This window comes from Eublepharis macularius, chromosome 11 (genome assembly GCF_028583425.1).
Source record: "Eublepharis macularius isolate TG4126 chromosome 11, MPM_Emac_v1.0, whole genome shotgun sequence".
NCBI classification, from domain to species: Eukaryota; Metazoa; Chordata; class Lepidosauria; order Squamata; family Eublepharidae; genus Eublepharis; species Eublepharis macularius.
The window spans coordinates 93,563,973-93,586,669 of NC_072800.1; the positions used below are offsets into that span (position 1 = coordinate 93,563,973).

Sequence of the window (22,697 nt, forward strand, 5' to 3'; positions counted from 1 at the left end):
AGCCAAGCTCAGAAAGCATTCTAGAGAACTTCTAGGGGCGAAACCACATGTAAAATCTGGAGCTGGAAAGCTCACCAGGCATCTTGCCACTTCTGGTCTTCCAAACTAGTGCATGTTTTTGCCCTCCTCGAACCTACATGCTCTGTTTTCTTGATCCAAGTATGCCCCCTCCCCATTCTGCAAACGGTCATTGGTTCAAAATGAGAATCTGTTTCTGGAGTAGCTCGAAAGCACCCAGTAACTATCTGCACGGTTTATTAAAAAAACCAAAAAAAAAGCATGCAACACCAGAAGCTTTTCTCCCCTGATGTCCTACACCAAGGCAATTACACAACGGAGGTGTTTCCCTCCTATTCGTTTAAGCAATGTCCTCCAAAGAGAAGGCAACCTGGCCCAAGAACTCCACCCTTGCTGATTTCTAATGCATCATAAGGACAGGAAAATTAGAAACAAATGGCTGAGTGGAATAAGATCAGCAGCCTGCAGAACTGGAGTGCATTAAAAGACATCTCCCAACTGCTAAAATGGGAGGCATCCATTTTGGGGCCATGCCCTTCAGCCCCAGCTCCCACCAATAGCCCTACGGACATGCCTGCAGTTTGTCTCCTGAGTTTTGTTCCTGCTGCTGCTGTCCTTGCGGCCCACACCACAGACAGAGGGACAATCGTTTGCTGAATATGCAGGAAAAGGTGGTGGCTCTGTAATGAACCACCCAACCCCTTGAGGATACTCTTCTGTGCAAGCCTCACTGATACAGAACATGCGCTGCACAGGAGCACAGCACTGTCCTTGCCCAGTCAAGCCAGGGAAGTATGAATCTCCCTGTGGGCTGCACCACGTTAACTAGCGTGGGAACAAACAAACTGGATTTCCCATCTCAGTTTTCAAGATGCTGGTCCACGTCCCCCTCCATGTAAGCACGAATTGTTGGGATGTTTCGCCCCCCCGAACTTTGCTGAATACCCTGGGTCAGTCCTGCACCAATGCATCTCTCTCTTATTCCAGGGATGAGTCTCTATAGCCTCCCTGCTGATGCAGGCAGGATGACTTATCCTGGGATAAAAGAGAGGAGATCTGAAGGGCCTTTGGTGTTGCCAAGGACTGTTGGTGTTCTTTCATGTGTGAGGCTCGGAATACCTGTGAAGTGTGAACATTTTTTTTTAAAATGGGAATTGCTTATCATCTCCCTTCATCCTTTGAGATGGGAAGAGCTCTAGATATCCAACAAATAATTTGCTTATGGACTGAGAAGTTCAAGGATGGACCTGTTCTCTGGAGGCAACCAAATGTATAAACAAGCCTACGGTTAGCCCAACTAAGCCCTCCTTTGCTCAAAACGCTAAGCTGGTCACAGCTGAGAGAGACCCAGGGCCGGTTTCAGGTCACACAGAGAAGGCCTTGACAACAAAAGTGCCTCTCTGCAGTAAAACAAGGGGCTGCTCCTGAGGCCTGTCCAAGTGAAAAGGTGACCAGGTTTGAGTGGGTGGAAGTGTGCCAGGCACAAGCCTGGATCTCCTCTGGCAACGACTGGTGCACCCCCCCCCCCCCGAGAGATGCTGGTGCTGAAAGCCCCGGGAAGTGCTGAACACGCAGAGGCTGGCAGCCACCAACAGGGGGCGCCACAAGAAAGCGGCTGCATAAAAGGCCCTCCCCTCCTAAGGAAGGGCTCTCTCGCAGCCTGCGCTTCCTCATCGGAAGCATCAGAGCCATCTCAATGTCGTCATGAGAACTAAAGCGATCGAAGGACACCGGCGCACAGGCGCTCAGAAGCACTTCCACAGTAGCACAGGCAAACAGTTCTGGATCTTGCCTGCGGAACAGTATTTACCTTTCCTCCGCCAGGCTGGTGCTTGATGTTATCTGTGGACCCAATCTTGGAACGGATGTTCTTCAGGTCAGGAACGGATGCACTGGTCGGAGGCCGAGAGGGCTTGGAAGCGGGGCTGGTTTTGGGTGCGGCTTTTAGTGTGGATGCCTTCTTGGAGTCCGCCATTGTGCTCGCCGTCCCGGAAAGTCTGGGTGCAGTTGGCTTGGGCCGGTTAGTAGCAGCTCCGGGCAGAGCAGAGGAGGCAGCTGTCGGGGTGGTAGCGCTGATCTTGGCAGTGGTGGAGGCAGGGGCACTCTTGGGGCGGCTCAGGTCAGCTGCAAAGGAGGAAAACAGGGCAGTCAGTAGAGGAGGCAGCAGGCGCTCCACACCAGGGTGCTCTTTCTTCCGTGTCTGGCGAGCAGGGCGGGGAGGCAGCCGCTTACCCGATGGTGACTTTGCAGTGGTCTTCTTGGCATCGGCAAGCTTTGTATCCGTCTTGATGGCTGTTGAGACATGAAAAAGAACGAGGTGAGGCTCTGCGCTGTTTTCCTGAGGCTGGCCAGCTGCGCTCTCAGCACCCTTGCCTTGGCAGTCTACATGCAGGCCTCCTTCCCTGGCAGGGAGCTTAAGCTGCGGGAGCACTGCTAGAGCCTCCGAAAGACTTCCCAGAGGGTGCCGGGCAAACGCTGACTGCAGAATCCCCCATGTGGCCGCCGCTCTCCCCTTAAGGCCCTGCTCCACTTCCAGCTAAGCCTGCCCAAGAGCCTGCAAAGAAGTTTGGCGTTCTCTTCAATAGGAACAAAGAACGTGACATTCACATACTCAACCAAGAATATGTATAGTCTGCCTGAACAGAAGACACAGAGAGTTAGTGCTGGGATAAGTTGAAGAGAAGACATCAAAGAACAGTTCTGTTGTTAAGTCTTCTTTGCTGGATTAGACTCCATAATGCTAATAGCAGCTTGGCTCTGGCAGGCCGCCAAGAGAGCAGGGGTGAGTTCTGTGCCTAAACGCATCCCACACAGACGGAGAGGGAATGGCAATTTCCTGGCTTATTTGCTTTCATTCGCTTGCGTTTTGCTCCGCTTGCCTGCCAAAGGTACAGGCGTAGCAGTGAAATGGGAAAGCTCTTCTGGAAAAGGCTCACCTTGTTTCACTACACTCTGTCTAACCTGCATCCACCTGTGGATGTGGAGCTGCACAATTTGTCATTTCTACCACAAGCAGCACGCGCGGCAGTGTGCACACGGGAAGCTGATCCCAGGGCGAGGATGTACCCTCCAACATTAGTTCACATTTTAGTGGGGCTGATTGCGCCATACTTCCAGGTGAAAGGACACCTTGCCCCGCCCCGCCCCGGTTACAGAGCCCTTTTCCCAGCATGCCCCAGGCAGGGAGATACTCACTCGAGGGCCTCTTGGGGGGAGAAGTGGCTGCGCTCCTGGGGCCGGCTGCTGCATTTGTGCCCGTCGTTGGCCTAGGTGTGGCAGGGCTGCTTTTCACACTAGACCGAGGGGTGGTAGCGGACAGTGGCTTTGAAGGGGAGGTTCGCTTCTCCACACTCTTTGCATCTGACCCCTAGTAACAGAAAGGACCTAATTCAACCACCGCTCTTGGAGGGAAAAACCCTTCTCCTAAACAAACAACGGCCTTAAATCAAACAGCAGGCTTTGTCCCACAAGGGCCAGCACCATCTCTTGCGCAGACACTCCAGCACCCTTTCCGGCACCTGCCAAAGCTTCCCATTCTTCCTAGATCCCGTGGGTGTACGTGAAGCCTGTCACTGACACAGACAGGCATCCCCGGCTGTTCCTTCAGTAGTGAAGCAGACTGAAGTGAAGCCACGTGGTTTAGTCAGGGAGATCCTCATCAAATATGCGTTTCATGTTGGGTTGAGGTATCTGTTGACTAACAGGCCAAATATGGTGGAATGCCCCAAACTTTCTAGGCACCTGGTCCTTTCAAATGTAGTCACCAGAGGAAGGGGCCCCAAGTGTCAAGTCCCCCAAGAATCCACTTCATACACATGGAATAATCCTCATTTAGGAGCAGGGACAACCCCCCTCCCAGCTCTCCCCCGCTTCCCAACTGAGCCATGTGGCTCAAGGCCTCCCTCTAGTCATGTGCTGTCAAGGCACACCTCTCGGACTAACAGGCATTCAAACTGCTCAGGCCACAGGTAGTTATTATGAATCAGGATCTCTGCTGAAAGTCTATTGCATTCGCAGTGGGGGGCGAGGGGAGAAAAAGGGAGAGCAGCGGAACTGGACCGCCGTTGGGCAGGACATGGCAGATTTTGTAATCGGTGTAATTATCTGCCTCCCCTTTTACTGTCCTTAATTTGACAGCCAGTGACAACTCAATTAGCATTTTAATGGTCAAATGCAAGCATCATTTTTATCATGTTTTGGAAGTACCCTGAAATAAAAGGTCGGGTGTTCGAGAGAAGTTTTACAAGAGAGCAAGTGGAAGAATATTGATGGGCAAGTCCCTCTCTGCGACACCTCTGTGGTTACATCTGTACGAACTTATGATGAGTCAGACCAGTGGTTCATCCCACTGAGTACTGTCTACCCTGGCATTAGCTCTCCAGGGTCACAACCCCCCCCCCTCGGACCTTGTCCCCTTTAGATCTGTCAGAGATGGAACCTGGAACCTTCAGCATGACAATGATGGGTTCCGCCCCCCAGCCACGGTCTCCCTCCTTGACTAGAGACTGGGACTTCACAGAACCCACGAGGAGGGAGGTCAGAGCTCTATCCTGAAGTCTACCAAACTTCACAGTTCAGTCACGGAGCAATGACCCAACAGGCACCACATCCACGGACACATGCGCAAAATGCTGATTTGTTGTTGTTGTTGTTGTTAAAACTCCTGGGCTCTCGTACTGAGCTCTCCATTCCCTCAAATCATTCATGCCATCACTGTTGTCATCTGCCAAAAGGGAGTTCTTTAATTACAGGGAGAAGAAAGAAAATTGCTCTCCAGGCTTAGATAGCATTTGTCCAAGACCATCTGGGACACAAGCAATGATCAATCCATTTACGAACAGCTGACAGCAGTGGGGAAAGAGGGGGAAATTCCTTTGCCAGGAAGGCATCAAACCTAGGAATACTGGGGGGGCGGGCGGGCGGGGGGAGGTGGTATTTATTTTGCAGATTTCATTCTCACTCATGATATTAAAATCTGACTCTAATCACAATGTCCGGATTTATAGTTGTTGACATATTTCTGGATTCAACAGCTCTTTCTGGGTAAGATTCAGAGCGCTTCTAGGCTCATTGCCCATTTGGTTGAGAAATACACACCCCAATTACAAAGAGTGTCAGAATTTCGATAAGCAAAACCTAGTCACCGGGACTGGTCCTACGGTTACTCCCCAAGAGAAGTATTTACAGGAAAGCACAAGGATCAGCAGCATATGCTCAGGCAACCCGCCCTCCCCCGATTTTGCTCTTTACCCCCCTCCCCCAGATCAAGGGCAGGAGGAAACCAACCAGGGCCGGGGTCACAATGCCAGTTTAAAGTTCAGCAGGTGAGAGGTCACCACAAGAGGCGGCAGCCTAGGTTATTGCCACCCATATCCCGACTCATGAAAAGTCATGCAAATCAGCCTTTATCTCAGCTGGATATCCGAATGACTTTCTAGCAGCTGCTTAGGCTAGCTAAGATCTCCTGCTCTCTCCCTCCTCAAACAATCCTGCCTTTTCTCCCTCCTGGCCCACCACGCTCCCCAAACACCTATGTGAAGTTGTCCTCTCCCCCTGCCTTCGAAACTCCCCTCTTCTTTGAGCCTCTGGCTTGCCTCCTTAGCACACATCCGGCACTGGCAATAAGCCCGAGGATGCTGAGCTAAATGTATATCCTGCTCCCGGTACCCTTGCCCCCATTTGCTGCTTCCTTATGCCAAATTTTAAATTAAGTTCCTTGCTGGGATAGGAACTTGACTTTGTTATTCCTCTGTAGAATGCTATGAATGGTGATGTATTCGTATTAATAATAAAGTTAACACACAGGAAGGGCACACAAGCCCAGCCAGTAGTCCTGGTGCAATGTTATGATGGTTCATGTTTTAAAATCTGATTTTTCTCAAATGCTACAGTGATACAGCTGTACATGCTGACTTGTAGCATGGACCCTGGTGTGCCTTCTAATACTTGCCAAAGCTGATGCGAGTCAAGAGACTCTCAGCACCAAAGGGATGCATCACTTATCACTGAATGGCAAAACTTTCCCCTGGCACGGCTCCCTTGCTTTCAGCTGCGTGGCGGCAGAAATTCTCCAGGTAAAGCATCTCACTCCCTTTCACCTTTATGCCCAGAAAAGCCAGAGATCCTGTCCATCACCCAGCAGTTGAAGGCATCTTTCATGAAGAAATATAGCGGCCAGTAGGGAGGTGCGCTTCAGGTTACACACAGGATGTTTCGGCACTCCTGAACCGGCCTCAGCATTGCTGAAGTGGTTCAGGAAGGCCAAAGCAAAGCTTACTGAAACACTTCGGAATGCTTCGGTAAGCTTCGAGTCGTGCGGAAGCAGTCTTTCCTCAGGAACGCCAAGGGGAAACAGCCTCCGTTGCTAGTGGCGGGGGCGGGGGGTTGGATTTTGCAAGCAAAATGCACCAAACCTGCAAGGGACCCTCTCCTCACCCTCCTCTCAAGACCAAGTTTCAGAAATATTGGACTTCGGGCCCCCCAAAGAAGGCACCCCTATCCACCACCAATCTCCATTGTTCCCTATGGGGAAAATTGGGGGGGGGGAGTCCATAGGTGGCTGGGGGTGGCATTCTGCATTTATCTAATGAGAATATCTTTTTGAACCAAAGCCTTTGAATTTTGTCTCCTGACAGCAATTTGCTCTCCTTAGGAATATTCCTCAAAAAACGAAGGCAACTGCCTGTTCCCTTCTGTAACGGCCAAAGATTCAAAGACTTTGGATCAAAAAGGCATTCCCATAAGATAAGCGACCTGAGGAAGCACATGAAAACGAGCGCATACCGGTGGCCTGTGTCGCTGGGGAGCTGGACGCTCTCGTCAAGGAATTGGAAGAAAAACAGACGCCCATTAGAGACTCCAACTACCTCTGTATTTGTCTGTATTATTTAGCTAAGAAATTGTGTACTAATGTAAATGCAAATATAACTGTATACATAATTATATGTGGAGATAATATAAATACTTTGAAATTCAGCTTAGCATGGTGATACTTGGGTATTACACTAGCTTTAAACACCACGGTCCTTTTGCTGGTTTATACGGGGTCCATAAAAAGGCAGCAAGAGGAGATGGCCATTTGCTGATGAATGTTCCAAGGCTAACCTGACTCCAAGGCCACAAGACACTCCCTAGAAACACCCTTTGGAACTCCCTGCCACAGTGCAACATTCCTTACCTTTGGTTTAGCGTCTTTAGGAGTTAAGGTGGAGGGTCGTGTGGTGCTGGTCACGGGGCGTTTAGGGGTGGTGGCTGCAGCCGGACCTGCAGTAGGGCTGGTGGCTTTTTTGTTTTGGCCAGGTGTGGTGGAAGCCGGCCGCTTAGCAGGGGCAGCGGCAGCCGACACAGGCTTGGTTTTCGCTGCAGCAGGCTTGGCTGGAGTAGAGGCTGAAGGCTTTATGTCAAAACGCACAAAAACCAAGCAGAAAATGGACAATACACACACGTAACAAAAAAAAAAGAAAGAAGCCCATTGTGAACAAAACATTAAGCAGCAAAATATGTGAACGAAAACAAGCCCATTCATAAGAAAAAACAACAACGGCAGTGTTCGGTTCTCTGAGCACGAGACAAGAAGGGACACCAAGGGCAGCGGGAGGAGAGGCCCGTCCTCTGGGAATGTCACCTGGGAGCGGCGACAAGGCAAGTAATCAAACCGGGTTCAATTCCCCACTCCTCCACTTGAAGCCAGCTGGGTGAACTTGGGTCACTCACAGCTCTCTCAGAGCTCTCTCAGCCCCACCCACCTCACAGGTTGTTTGTTGTTGCGGGGATAATAATGACATACTTTATAAACTGCTCTGAGGGGGCATTAAGGTGTCCTGAAGGGCGGTATATAAATCGAACGTTATTTATCATTATTAATAGAATCACTACGCAGAGCGTGGCTTGCAGTAGCCTTTAGAGGTGCTGGCAGGTTCCCAGTCAGTTCAATTACTGTCTGTAAAGGGAGGGGAGAAACAACCTCAATTCACAGCATTTATATTTTTAAAAATTCCTTTACGTAAAAATTCTAACTTTTCTTAATTTTTTTCTCCAAAATATGAAGTTTGTGATTTTTATTGCACAATGGGAATTCAGAGTATATCCCCCAGAAGCTGTGACTTCTTACCATAATGCTCACTAAACACACGAGACTTTTGCCCAAGGACAAAATCCTACAGTGACGGTTTAAGATGCCCTTCATTCTGGCTTTGATTGGGTACAAAAAAAAATCACCTGCTTCACTCCAGACCTGTTGGTTGCTAATTAGTCCAGACACCAAGAACAGGGTCAGAAATTAGTACTTTGTCACAAAATTTGAGAGGAATTTCAATTTGTGAGCTCTGTCAGGATCACACCTAAAGCAGGTATTATCAGACTTGAAAAGGGGAGTGGGCTTGAAAAGGGGAGTGGGGCTAAAACCAAGTTACAGCCTTGCAATACACAGCCGTGAATTTGTGGTAAGGAGAGAACTGAGAGTCCACTCAGAGAACAGAACGTATAATTGGCTTAAGCAGCTAAAGAGGGATGGAATGGGGGAAGAAAGCAAGCGCTCGACTGCTGTAAAATGTTCCAGGGTAACACAAACACAGGTGACTCTGACCCCTACCTTAGTTTTCTTCTCAGGGCTTGGCGGAAGCTCCTTTTTGGGAGGGGCGGCAATGTCGTTTGCTGTCAGTTCCTCAGAAACGGCCTTTGTCTCTTCTGGTTTTGCTGACCAAAGCAAAGAAGGGGGGAGAAAACACTCAGAACAGTCCCGTTAACACACCTTGTGCAACAGGCCAAGGAAGACAGTAAGGCAACACGGGCGCCAATTTTTCCAATTAGTGGGACTCAAAAGCCCCCCACCCAATGGGAGGCTTCTATGTGCTACTTGCTGCATTTTAGAATGGCCGGAAAGCAAACTTCCTGCAGCCAAGCTCAGCCAAGAAATGGCCACCTGTGCACCACAAACAGTGGCCACCTCTTTTCGCACCTGACATGCAAGAACAACCCTGGCCTCGATGTCAAGAACTGAGCCCAACTGTGTCCCTCCTCTGCTCTCCGCTTTTTTGTTAGTGCCTCTGCCCCAACCAAGCTGCTCTCCATGGAACAAGCAGCGTGAAAGCAGCACGGCGGGTGTGGCAGTGGCACAGGCATATCAATGAACCATGGCAAAGCAGACACGGAGAACTATCACACACGACAACCGACACAGATGCAAACTTCCGAGGTGGTGCGTGCGGGGCCCACCAAGAAACTCCCAACACCCACCATCCCCTATGGAATGCAAGACGCCATCCTCAACCACAGCCCCCTTCCCTCAAGCCAGCTAAAGGCAGCCACCCATTCAAGACGCTCTCCTAAATGCACATAAAGGCCCTTTGGGGTGGCTGTGCATTGAGGCCGAATCCAAGGGAACGTGCAGCTCTTCCATTCCGAAATTCAGTCTGAATGGACCCTCGGTGAACCCCAGTTGGATCCTGGATAAACTGGCAATTTTCACTGATTCCCCTTTCCTGCTGCAGACCCCCCCACGCCCTCCCAAAGGGTCTCCTACGCCCCAGGAGCTGTATTTTGTGGAGAGCGATGGGCTGCAGTGGGAGACAGGAAAGCTCCGTTCTGCCACTGCAAAATGTCGTTTGGATCCAACTCCTGGAAAGCTGAGGCCCCTGGTAGAGGAGCCAAGTTCTTGCAAGGAGCTCTGATCTGACCTTGTAGCCCATCTTGGTTCCTTCAACTGGTACCAATGCCGCGCTTCCCAGCATTTTTGGTAAGGTGACCCATGAGTCCAAATACTTGGTTTCATTTTTTTCAAAACAGAGCATGTATAAATCAGTAAAACCACGGAAGTCTTGGACCCACTGTCACAGGCTTTGCAACCCACTTCTGGGTTGGGACTCTCAGGGTGGGAAACCCTGAATTACATGCCCTCCGTAACAAGAGCTTGGCGGCACCAAAGGGAAAAAAGTTTGGGAAAGCAGTGATGGTTAGAAATTTAATACAGCTGAAGAGAAGGGGAACCCTGGAAGGGGAGCACCGCCACGGCAACACCGAAAGGCTTCCCTCCTCCCAAAGCTGCTTGAGCCACGGCATGACTGGGAAAGCACCTGGGACAGGCACTTGATCCTGCCCAGAGGAGGAGGAGGAGGAGAGGCAGCGCCTGACTGTGGGACAAGATACCCGCTCTGAACTGAAGACACCTCGCCTCTGGAGACGGCTCAGCTGCCTGACTCTGACCGGATTGTCACAGCACACGTGACCACAAAGAAATGCTTCAGAAACTTTGGAGCCCATGTTAACATTAGATAAGAGGTCTGGAAGTTGGAGCGGCACGGCTGCTTCCCGTGTTGGCACAGTAAAGTCAGAAATAGCGGGCGACATGATTCCGCCCTGGATGCGGCTTCTTCCAAGAGAAGGAGCCACACCCGGGTGTCTGCTCAAGCAATTCTGGCGCATTTCACGTGTTGCAGGAAGGAGCTGGGCAGCAGTGGCTCCCACATAAGTTGGGCTTGGATCAGAACTGGCTCCTGCTTTTGCTCAGCTAGGGGTGCTGGTGAGGCCTGTGAACTGGGTCTCTTCTGGCTCATCTTTCAAGGCTAGGCTCGTAGGTCCTCCCCATCTGCCTCCCCCGCCAATTCTTAATCAGACAACCTGCCTACCGCTAGCAGATGAAAAACGGAGGTGAAACTTAACAGGGATATTTAAGGCCTTCATGCTGCCTTGCAACCAACTGAGTTATTAATGCATCTCAGAGTTTCCTTCGACCACTGGCAGAACACAATTTATTCCACTCCAAGGGCAGGATCTGCATCGGAACAGAAACGTGCTCAGGAGCAAAAGCCACTGGCCAGATTAAGTGAGGCCTTGATGGCTCAGGGCTGCCTTTTGCCCATTTAATAAGCAAGATAGCCCACCGAGAAGGGACCAGGTGGCAGGGCCAACTCTGCCCACAAATACACACGCAGCGCACAGAACACCCCCTCAAGACTAGCCCTGGCACTTAACAGAGGAGCCAAGCTTTTCCTGCCCTCCACATCTCCTGTTCAAGGGCACCCATTGTCGCTCCACTCAGCAGGAACAAGAAATCACTTTTTCTGCAGTACTATTCAATCAGCGTTCCTGCTAATTCAGCCACTTGGTAACTGCATTTGATGGGATAGTTAAGATTCTTTATCCAAGCACAGCCCTCGACCCCTGACGCTCCCTACTGAGAACACAGCCTTTTCATTCAAGACCAATTGATGACACTGTAGAATGCAACCCTTTCTCCTTTTATAATTGCAAAAACGCAAAATATCAAAGCAAAAAATACACAGAAAGCTTAAAATTATAAATGTAACCAAAACAGCATGTGCGCACGCACACACTCTGTAATAAACATTCCCAGAGCAATATCTACACGCACAGCATTTCTAATTTGACATTTTTCTTTAGCTTTATCTCATTCCAGAAGACAATAAAAAGCTTCTATCTTTCAGCACGCCTAAGAGTCTTCTTTTCCCTTAAGTGCTGAGTTATTGTAATTTCGCCCATCAACGTGCTGAAATAACATTTTCTGAGCCACCTTCCCTCTGAAGGTCTTGCTTTCTGCACCCTCTCTTGCTGTCACTATCAGGTTCCGGAACAAAGTATTCATGTCCCCGTTCCAAATTTTCCTCTATCCGACTAAACAAAATCAATGCATTCTGCTTCAAAGACGTACTGATGATCTGACAGATGACGTGGCCAGTATTTTTTCGCTGTGGGGCAATTCCGCCATCTATGCATCAGTGATTGTTCTGCCTGGGAGCCAAAAGAGATCGGAGACCAGTTTCCGTCATTTTGAACGCTCTGTCTGGTGGACTTGCATCATCTACACAAGAGCTTCAGGCCATTTTCTCTTATTCCAATATTAATGGAAGTGCTCAAAGATATCATTACAGATTTTCACCCAAGTTTGATTTGAGATTTCCTATGCCAGATCTAATTGTCATTCAGTAAACAGGCCATTTTGGTAGTGTTTTCATTTTCAAAGCTACAATCTGGCCTATTCCAGAGATTTTAAATTTGGTCTATCTTAAGATAGCCATTCTGAACCTGTATCTCAGCTATATCTACTTTGTTCCCTTCTTTATATTTACTCCCACAACAAGGACAGCTTCAGTTAGATTAACTTTAGATCCTGAGATCAGACCAAAATATCTCAGTGACTCAACCAAGTCTGAAAAGGAGCCTCTCCAGTATTCTAACATTCAGTGATTTGTTTATGCTGCCTACCTAACCTTGACCGCTAAGACCTTTATGCATAGATTAAATAATAAAGGCGACAGGGGACAACCCGATTCTGTCCTTTTTTCAAGCAGCTCAAAGTGACATGGCCTTGTTCTGAGCCCCTTCCTACCCCTGGGATTTTATTCTAACAACCCTATGACATAAGTTAGATTGAAAGATGGTAGCTGCAGTGAATTTCATGGTTCTGTAGGAATTTGAATGAAAGTGACCCAAACTTAAGCCTCTGTTTCTATCCAAAGAGGCAATGAATGGAAGGAGGGAAAATATGCAAATGGGCGATACAAGACTTCTTCACACCATGTTGCTAACACCTTTGCTGCTTCTGGCCTCACACGACGATGTCAAGACACCGCCTCCATTACCACCAGATTCTATCCCACCCCCCAAGTCTCCGCCCATGTCAATTCCTACCTCTTCCCACCCCACCAAGGATCCACCAGGACATTGCACCGCTCCAAACAGCTGCCTCCACCCAGAGAAGCATGCCTCGTAATTCCTTGCAACATTGCTGCTGCACAATGCTGAGCCGTGTAATGATCTGAGACTCGCATCTCACGTGACATCACAAAGGGTCCTGGAGCATTCCTGCTTCACTGGTGGCCCACAGCACAACCAGCCGTGAAAGCATCACGGAACGCTCGGCAAAAGCACGTTCAGGTATCCGATTAAGGAGCAGCACCAACTGCCCAGCTTTACCGGTTCTTTGTTCTGGGAGGTGAGACTGCGGCAACCGAACCTCACTGGGAACCGCACTGTGGGACAGAGCCATAACCTTGTGATTAATTAGAACGTGTTTAGTACGGAGGTGCTTCCATTTAAGGTGGATCTTTTGGGGGCAACTGAGAGAAAAAAGCATGGGCTGCTCCTTCTTCAGGCTGCTGAGATACCAAGGTAGCAAAGGGAGGGTTTGTTTTGCTCTCTCCCTTCCCCTTTCATTTAATTAACCACCCACCATGCTCATCAGCAAACATTTGCTTTCATTCAACATTTAATTACATGGCATTCTTCTTAGTAATACTGCACAGACTGCCAGTGTGTGAACATTTCCCTTCTCTCCCCTTGCCCAAGAAATATTAGGGGAGGGGAGAACTACTGCCAAATCTTAATCAGGTTTGTTCATTAGTTTACAAAGATTCATGAAGACAATTTTTCAGGCTGCCAGAGCAGCCTCCACAGCCCCCTCCCCAGAAGGTATTTCAAGGACATCTCTGTGAAAATTGCACTCACACATGGGTTGCCCCCCATGTGTCTCAATGCTCAGTGCCACTGATCCAGCGGGGGCGGGGGACACACACAGGAGAGAGCTTGAAGTAGACGAAGTTGCACAAATTTGTACAGTAGCACTGGTTTGATATTACCTGGTGGAGGCAGAGAGAGAGATCTCAGGGTCGTAGTGGACAGCTCACTGAAAATGTTGAGTCTGTGTTTGGCAATAGTGAAAAGGACAAAATCCCTGTTGGAGATTATCAGAAAAGGGAATGAAAATAAACTGGTGATAATGTAATCCTCCTATATAGATCTGTGATGCGTCCTCATTAGAATACTGCGTACAGTGCTGGTTGCTATACTTAGCAAAGGATAATGGGGAGCTGGAAAAAATGGGGATGAGACAACCAAAATGATGAAGGGGCTGGAACATATTTTCTATGAGGAAAGGCTAACGAGGCCGGGGGGTTTCCATTTAGAAAAAAGATGACCGGGAAGGGGGGGGGCAGAGATGACACAGGTTTATAAAATTATACATGGAGTGGGCAAAATGGATAGAGAATTTAGAATCTGTGTTCTAAAATATTAGAACTCAAGGGCACTCAATGAAGCTGACAAGCAACAGATACTGGATGGGCAAAAAGAAGTAATTTGTCAGCCAACCAATATTTTAACTGTGGGATTCAATGCCAGTGGACGCAGGGATGCTCGTAAGCAGGGACAGCCTTAAAAGGGGATTAAACAAACAAATGGAGGGCCAGTCCATCAATGCTACTAGCCATGGTGTCTTCCATATGCAGAGGCAATAAACTCTGAATGCCAGTGCTCGGAGGCAGCGTCAAGGGAAGGCCTCAGCCTCTACGCCCAGCTTCTCTGACCCTTCCGGACAACTGGCTGGCTGTTCCGTGAAAGTGGATTCTGGACTAGATGGACTACTGATCTGACCCAGCAGGGCTCTTACTTAGTTCTTACCACCTTTCTTCTCCTGCCTTCTAATACAAAAAAAGATAACTGATATTGTCACTTGTCAATTGAGGGGTAAGTTTATTGCGAACAAGAGCGACCTCGTTTTTCATATGCATTTGCGTACATGGTTTCCCCATCTATCTCCCCCGCCCCAGTCTAACAATTCTGGAAATATGAAAAGCAGCCCAGTACCACATTTCAGAACTCTAATAACTTGAACCAACAAAATTAGGAAGAGGAAAGAAGAGAGATTTAAAGATATGAAAAACGAGATTCAGTGAATTTTCCTTTGCTTAGCACAGAGGGGAGGAAAACGTTTCAGGGCCAACGAAGCGGCAGTTTCCAAATAGATTTGAAACTACGAAGCAACACATTTTGGGTTAAAGACAGGGTTGGACCTCTCAATTTAAGAACAGCTCAGAGAGAGAACAAGAAGACACAGCGTAGTGGGGATTCCGTGTCGTCTTCCTCAGAGATTCCAACGAGAAAACTAACAGGTATCTGCCAGGAATACTGAAGCTACAAGGAAGACGGCTTAGGGCAGCCGGAAGATTCCCCTTTGGCGTCCTTTCAACAGCTTTCCTCTCCAGCCCCGACTCGCCAACCACTGGGCCTGTCCTATAGACTTCAGCTCTCATAAACCAGGCTAAGGATGACAAGCTGCATCGCAGAAGCCGTCTACGGATTCCTATACACAGTTGGAATAAACAGCAGCCCTGACTAGGTCAGTTCCCCAATCCCCTCTCCTTTGCATTTCCTCTAGTTTTACCCAGGGCCAATACATAGTTTTACTTTGGAGAGCGACAGCTGTCAGGTCTTGCCAGGTACTCCCCCAAACACTTCACTGCATCACTCAGGTGTATGAGCTAAAGTTATTTTTATTAAAGAAAATTACCAGTATCAAGAGACTACGGCAGTGGAATTGGCTGGAATGCCTAAAGGTAGTAAGGCAAGGTTAATTATAGGTGGATGTCCCTGCCTCCAGTGGGAAAGAAAGTCCGTTAGGATTTTTGGCCCACAGAGCCTGGGAAGAAGGGAGAGAGGAGCTCAGTTCAGTCTCTGGGTAGCTTGGTGCAGTCTCTGCGTGGAATTCAAGGCCGAGTTCCCAGGCTTGCCAGGAACTCCTAATCAAAACCCCTTGCCTGCGAGATAAGCCGTTAGCAGCGCAACAGAAAACAAGTTTTACTCTGCATGTACTCAGAGGCATATTACTCAAGCAAGAAACACTTGACACATGGCAGAGAAGCTGGAGGCTTATCTGACAACAGCTTCAGAACAGCATGGAAATGCAAAGTCTGCACCTTTCCTTTGATGTGGCCCTCAAGTTCTGAGCATGGTGGCAGTTTCCCCCCTAGATAATTTAGCCTAGACACTGCCATTTTTTCAAAAAAGAATTTCAGAAGAACAGCTCTATCAGTCTGTTGCAACAAGTGCAATAGATTTGATGAAGTAGGGCATATTCTACAAAAGGCTTCATAGAAAGAATGCATATCACAAATGTATGGGCTTGAGGATGCCAGAGGGTTGTCCCTTTTTCCCTTGAAGGGCAGCCAATTCATGTAAATGTCATGAAAATCAACAGTTTTAACCATGGGCAACAAGCAAAAATAGAAAAGCCAGATGTGTTGTGGCTGGCACAAATATGGCACACTACCAAGCCAACAAATGTAGCTGAATTGCTTCAGGCAACCTGGCCCCAAGTGACAGGACAAAGAACCATGTGGCTTGCTAACACCCAGCATTAACAGCTTTCAAAAGACCAAAGGATCCATGTCTCCAGGGAATGGAAGAACATTTCTGGAGCTACACAGGGATGTTCACGGCAAGGAGCAGTCATATCTAACAAGCTGGATTGGTGCAACAAAGACAAAAGCCCGTTCTCTCTTGCTGCATTTCTTCTCAATGACATCTCTCAAAATTCTCAGTCTTTGGGCTAGAAACACCATGGTGGCAGGAAGAGAGCAGAAATGCACGCGGAAGTACAAACAGCTACCCCTGCAAGATGCAAGAGTTCTGAAGGAGGAGATTAAATCACTAGTCCCTCTGGTAACAGGCACTCTGCGGTCTTGCATGCTACTGAGAAGAGATGAAGAACAAGACAAATCTGGAAGTTTAAACAGCAAATTTGTGTTGTAGAAACAAGGATCTAAGCAGCTCACCTTCTCTGGAAAAAGAAGCTGTTACATGAATGACAAGATGCGTATCAGAAAGGGAAAGCTAGCTCCAGATGCTGAACCAATTAGGCTCAAAAAGTTCTAGGGTTTTTTTTAAAAAAATGTTGTTTTATAACCTCATATGAATAGTTGACATTAAAAGATCGTTTAATGTGATTTTACTCTACATACATCTCCCCTGCTCTGAGCATCTGTCAATCACCTGCAGGTCTAGTATGAAGTGAAAAGAGAGGAGCGAGCGACGTGACGGAGGTTTCCCAAGACAGATTCTTAGGCCGGATTCAATTATGACGTTGGTAAGGTAGAAGAGCTCACATGCAGGACCAGCACAGCATCGCATTGAAACTGGATGAGTACTTGTGCCATATAGTTACTTTAATAATAATAACCACAGTGTATTTATATGCTGCACTTCTGGACAGATTAGTGTCACGCTAAGAGCGATGAACAAAGTCAGTGTTACTATCATCTCCACAATACAGCTAGGGAGCTGGGCTGAGAGGAGTGGCTCACCCAAGGGCACCTGCTGAGCTCATGGCAGGAGTGGGAGTCAAACTAGCAGAGAGCTGATTCGCAACCCAGCCATTTAACTGCTATGCTACAGCAGCTTTGCCTGAGTAGCAGCCCAGTACCAATGACATGCCACGCAAGTGCAGATTTCCATGGGAGGGTGCTTTCCTTGCCAGTAACACATTTAAAGTAAGTTTTAGGAAGGGAGAGGAGAATGGCCGACCCCGCCAACCCCCGACCCCCCCCGCATCCATGCTTCTAAAAATTAAACGGAAGCAGGCTGTATGTGGCAAAACGTCCATCCCAGCAGGACACACACAATCAAAGAAACGCCGCTCCAAGCAGTTGCAGAATTTGACCGTCTCTTGTTCTGACCACTTCAGTATCTAACACTTGGGTTCCGCAACTGAATACTGAATGGTAACTGGGCTGGCAGTCAGACAAGGCTCCAAACCTTCTGTCCACTAAGCAGCACCATCTGTGGCGGCGGAGAGTGCCCTCAAGTCATCGCTGCCTTATGGAGACCCCTGGTGGTGTTTTTCATGGCAAGAGTCTAAGAGAGAGGGGGTTTGCCATTGCCTGCCTCTGCAACCCTGGTCTTTGTTGGAAGTATCCCATCCAATGACTAACCAAGGCCGACCCTGCTTAGCTTCTGAGATCTGACGACATCAGGCTCACCTGGGCTTTCCAGGTCAGGGCAAGCAGCACCATTGAACTGAATACAAATTGGCTGTCTTCCGTTGGGCTGGTGTGCCAAGGGGACTGTTGTGCAACACCTCCTCTTATTTATAAGGGGAGTCTTGGCCCTACGTAACAGAAATGCAAAGGTCTCTCTCTCTCTCCCCCATTCCCCGATTTTTCTCTTAGCTCTTACTAAAAAAATCTGGTGCCTCGTTGCTTGGAAAGCCTTAAACTTTATCCCGCAATAAGGAAAGACATTCATAATCCAATTATCACATCTTCTGTTCAAGCATCACTCAGTTTTTCTACAAAAAGTGCTGTTACTGATGTTACAACCGACAGCTTAGTAGGAGTTTCTGCTTTGAAACATGGTTCTGTGTAAACCAAAAGCTCGCTCTTGCAACATTTGGAACTATACGATTCACAAACAGCCAAAGAGGCAAGCCTCTCTTGCTCTCTGTTTTTTTGAAGTGACTGCTGTAATTCCCTTTGGTCCTGGCAAGAGTCTAGTCAAGATCTACAGTCAGCTGTGACTTACGCCATTTGGGCTATGGAGAAAAAACGCTGCCCTTCCACCCTGTTGGAAGACCGTCTTGGACTGGAGGAACTGGTTTGCTACCACTACTTCACAGTGACCCGTTCGCAGCGAGCAGTTGAGACCAGCATCTTATCGGTGCTTAATTCCAGCCCTCCCACTCACTCCCGCTTCAGGCTCTTGCAGGAGATCAGTTTCACCTGCTCAGACACCACCATCTTTGGCGCATCACCCTGGTGCTTGTGTGTGAACGGGGCCGGTACCCCTGCAAGGGATGCTCAGGCTTCCTAAGCTGAACGGAACTATCCTTCGTTGAAATAGGTTCATAATTCTCATAATGGATTTTCTGCCACTGACGCTAATCCTCTAGAGCAACGGATTAAACTGTGTGGGAATGGCCACCTTTACTCTCCTTTTAAACCAAATCATCGAAGACATTTGGAGAGCAAAGAGAAGCAATAAGGCAGGAAAAAGAACTGGCTTAACATGAAAGGGTGTGGCAAATTCGACACGGCTGGTATTCAAAGCCTTTACGGCTGCAACCACAACACTTTTATATTGTAAAATAAATTGACAGGGTTTGGGTAATAATCACCGCTTTTCCCCAAACATCCAGAAATTGCACTCTTTTGCGTGACCCAAATAGAGAACTGCTAAGCATTTGATCTGGCACGCAGCACATGTTCACTTAGCATAAAGCAGCGAGGATGTCTCGACTTATTCACATCGCTCTAGATTTGGAGAGTTTCAACCTGCTCTGTGGCATTTGTGTGGGGTCTCAGCCCCTTATGCAACCAGCAGAAAGCGGATTTAACAATTCACAGGGGAGCCAAAATGAAAATATCATCAGTTGCCCGAGGAAGGATATGCAGACTGTCACACGAAGCAGAGGAACCAGTCCGTGCGCCCGCTCCACACCCAGCCCTCCATCGGTATAGATGGAACCATCTCCCTCAAGGGCTGTGAAGGACTGTGGGCCAAATGCCACATGAGGGTCAACTGCATGCAGCACCCCCCCCCCCCCAACGCAGCTATGGAACAAGGGGCTTCCCGTTTCCCCTCCAGCAGCCTCCCTGTTAAAATCATCCCTCCCCAGGTCTGCAGGTGAAAAGATATCATGAAGATGCTTTGCATGCTAGAAGTTGCATATAAAATAAACAGGTGGGCAGCCACCGGCTCCCACTCTCTTCAGCCACCTCTTTGCTCAGAGCACCATTTGAGACTAAACTCCAAAGCAAAAAAGCAAGAAAACGGTCTTCAGGGGATCCAGCAAGCCACATCATCACCACACAGGACCCATCCCTGGGTCTTTCAATCGCTGTGCAAAGAGAGAAGATTTGGCACCAGAAAAATACCGAGCTTTCAAAGACGCTGAAATATAGCCGTGCATTCCTGCCGTGTTGGGACACTCAGAGGACTTCAGATCTGATTGTTTTAGCCACTGCCTTAAGGCAGGTCAGCCTGGTGACCTCTGCCTCCCAGCTGAGAGCAGCTTGCCTAGTCCATCCATCGAGTTAATGGCTAAAAATGAGAGTCACGGTGGTGACCTTCTTGTCTGGCAAGCTCCATCAGGGCCTTGTTGACGTGAAAGCAAACCTCACATTATGGGGTACTGCTTGCTGAACCCCATCAAGTGGCAGAAGGGGACAACCAAGACTGAGTACTTGTTCGCTTTTCCCTATACAGAGGGGACGTGGGATTATGCAGAAGTTAATGTGTATAATTTGCATAGCCTAATTAGGCTGCTCCACATGACTCCATTTGGCATGGAACTCAGGTAGGGCAATATTTGCTTTCTTTTAGAAGCAAAGCTATGTAGTATCACCTGTTTCTAAGTTTAGGAGCATTAAAAAGAATTAATTTTTTTTTTGCAATTACAATAGACATCCTATGATAGCAATGTTGTGAAATTTACCAAACTGTCATTATTGGTTCAAATAAATCTTACTTTTAAGAAGCCAGCCTCAAAGGAGTTTGCAACTTTTGTCAGATACCAGAAGAATGCAGGAGAGGGATGCTGTCTCTAAGCGCACACACCTGCCGTCTCACCCGCTGGCTTCCCCTTCCATATTCTGCCAGCCGGAGCTCCTCCCAAAGAGCTGCAGAGGGTGCATACACAGGGCATCACAGCAAGAGAGATGGAAAGTGGCCGGAAGCAATTTCCAATTAACTTACGGAACTCACTCACATAATGCTCGTTAAGTAAGGATAGCTTTTAAAAGGAACAGAAAAATCCACAGGTTCATGTAAACCAAGGACTCTCTTCCATGACGGTCAAGTAGAAGCTGCAAGGCTTGGGGCGGGGGGCAAGCAGGGGCGGCCACTGCCTTCCTGTCCTGCTTACAGGCTTCTCAGGGGCTAGATTCTCAAGAGAACTCTCACAGTAATCTGTAAAGTAAATTTTGCCCCACTGGAAAAAAAAGAAGCGATGCACTCAGGAACGTTAAGCAATACTAAATTAAGCGAACAGTAATGAATGGGGCTGACAGCTACCCTGGACATGGTCGGCCTTGACAGCAGGGAGGCTTTGCCAGCTTGAGCGGCCAACCCCCTCTGCTGCAAGTATAGCCGGTGCTAGCAGCAGGAATCTCTGCTGCGATGATCTACAGGCACAGACTTTGTAATGACAGGAGCTGCTCTGGTTTGATAGCCTTCGCCCTAATCTCAGGTGCCTGTAGTTAGGCAATGCTAAAAGAAAGCGCTCTGTATGGTCTCGGTGGCAATGCCTTCTTTTCCCATGTCTCAGGAGTAAAACAGCATGGATGACCCCTTACCTACGGCCCACGTAAACCTGTAAACAGCGTAAGAAGTGGAAACAGCAGAGCCCCACCACGGAAGAAGTCACTCCTAGCAACGGGGAATGTGTTCTCGTGGGTGACAAGCACACTCTTTTTGTGGGATAACTGCCAAGCAGCTATAGCATGGCTAGAAGCCAGACTCAGTCCCACTGGAGGCGATGGCAAATGCAGGAAGATAAGAGACCCAGAGGAGCCTGGGCCGTCCCAATCACGACCGAGTTGCCTAAATGGCATAATTCCCTTTCTGCAATGCCGATGTACACACGCACACACTCACACACACCCCTTTTGGATTGTTCACTACAACATTCCCATTATTAATGGGGACTCGAAGGGGTTGCAGGGGGAACCGTCACCGATGCTTGTTTTAGAATTCCCTGCCTACAGAGAAACCACGCCTGTATGGTTCCCAGTCTGCTTCAAAGGAGACGAAAAGCTTAGCATTTCCTGCACAAAGACAGAGAGGCAACTGAGATTCTGATCGCAGCCTATACCGGACCCCTACACAGCCACCTGCATATTGGAGGGCATATCCGCTGGGGAGGGAACGTGCTTGGAAAAGCAGAGCAGGATGATCCTGGGCTGTGTACACGACATGCAGAGGTGGAACAAAATGAGACTTCAGCAACATAATTTTGCACAACAGGAACAAAATATCATATACCAGGAACAGGACAACCCCTTGCTGAATAAGCTTTGGTCATACTTGAATGGCTAGTGTGGTGTAGTGGTTAGAGTGTCAGACTAGAATCTGGGAGACCTAGGTTCGAATTCCCACACTGCCATGGAAACTCACTGGGCGACCTTGGGCCCACCTAATCTACCTGGCAGGGTTGTTGTGAGGATAAAACGGAGAAGAAGAGAGCAATGTAAGCCACTTTAGGTCTCCACTAGGGAGAAAGGCAGGGCATAAATGAAGTAAAAAGCTAACGAGAACAAATGGTGTGCAAACAGTAGAGGAAGTTCAAAGGACAGGGATTAAGAGCAATAGGACCCTGAGATCGTCACAGCCTGTGTCTGAGCTTTGTCATGTCATATGGTGGCTCAAGCAATGGAATGCTCTTCAAAGCCAACGTAAAAACTGGCATGTCAGGAAGACTGATTCCAGCCTAGATTCCTGCTAGCTGCCTCCTTGCATGGATTTTTTGTCTAGAGGAGCATTCCGCCATCTGAATGCCACCATCAGCAAAGAAATGTCTTGTATGTTCAACGGCTCACATAAGAACACACCATGCCCATTCCACAGGGTCTCCCGCTGCTTCAGAAGTAAACTTTGATTCCATAACATGGAGGGTCCTGCCTGTGTCTAGAGAATCAACCAGTCTTAAATCAATGGCATGCTTCGCACAGCTGCTGAGGATAACATATGAGAGAGAGATTGCAGCCCACCTGGACCTGAAAAAATAAGGTGAGGCAGAAGTTGAAATCCATGTTTAATGGCCAGACACAAAGAGCCAAGAAATGCCTTTCAGCTTTATTAAGCACATTTCAGTTCAATGAACCTGTGTGTGTTGGGGGGAGGGGGCAGCACCGGCACGCCACCGGCCACAGCAAGCAGCAGGCACTGCGAGCCTC

The 22,697-nt window shown here is 48.4% G+C and overlaps 1 protein-coding gene across 7 annotated transcripts in view; it reads right to left on the minus strand.

Moving 5' to 3' along the window:
• The window catches only part of MAP4 (microtubule associated protein 4), a 220,124-nt gene that overhangs the window by 19,265 nt on the left and 178,162 nt on the right, over window positions 1-22,697 (minus strand). For all 7 annotated transcript variants that reach the window (XM_054991276.1, XM_054991275.1, XM_054991274.1 and 4 more), the window contains exons 14-18: window positions 8,609-8,712; window positions 7,196-7,411; window positions 3,214-3,385; window positions 2,251-2,310; window positions 1,829-2,142 (exon numbers count right to left, since the gene is read on the minus strand). In XM_054991276.1, coding sequence (XP_054847251.1) covers window positions 1,829-2,142; window positions 2,251-2,310; window positions 3,214-3,385; window positions 7,196-7,411; window positions 8,609-8,712 — 866 coding nt within the window. The remainder of the gene's footprint in view (window positions 1-1,828; window positions 2,143-2,250; window positions 2,311-3,213; window positions 3,386-7,195; window positions 7,412-8,608; window positions 8,713-22,697) is intronic.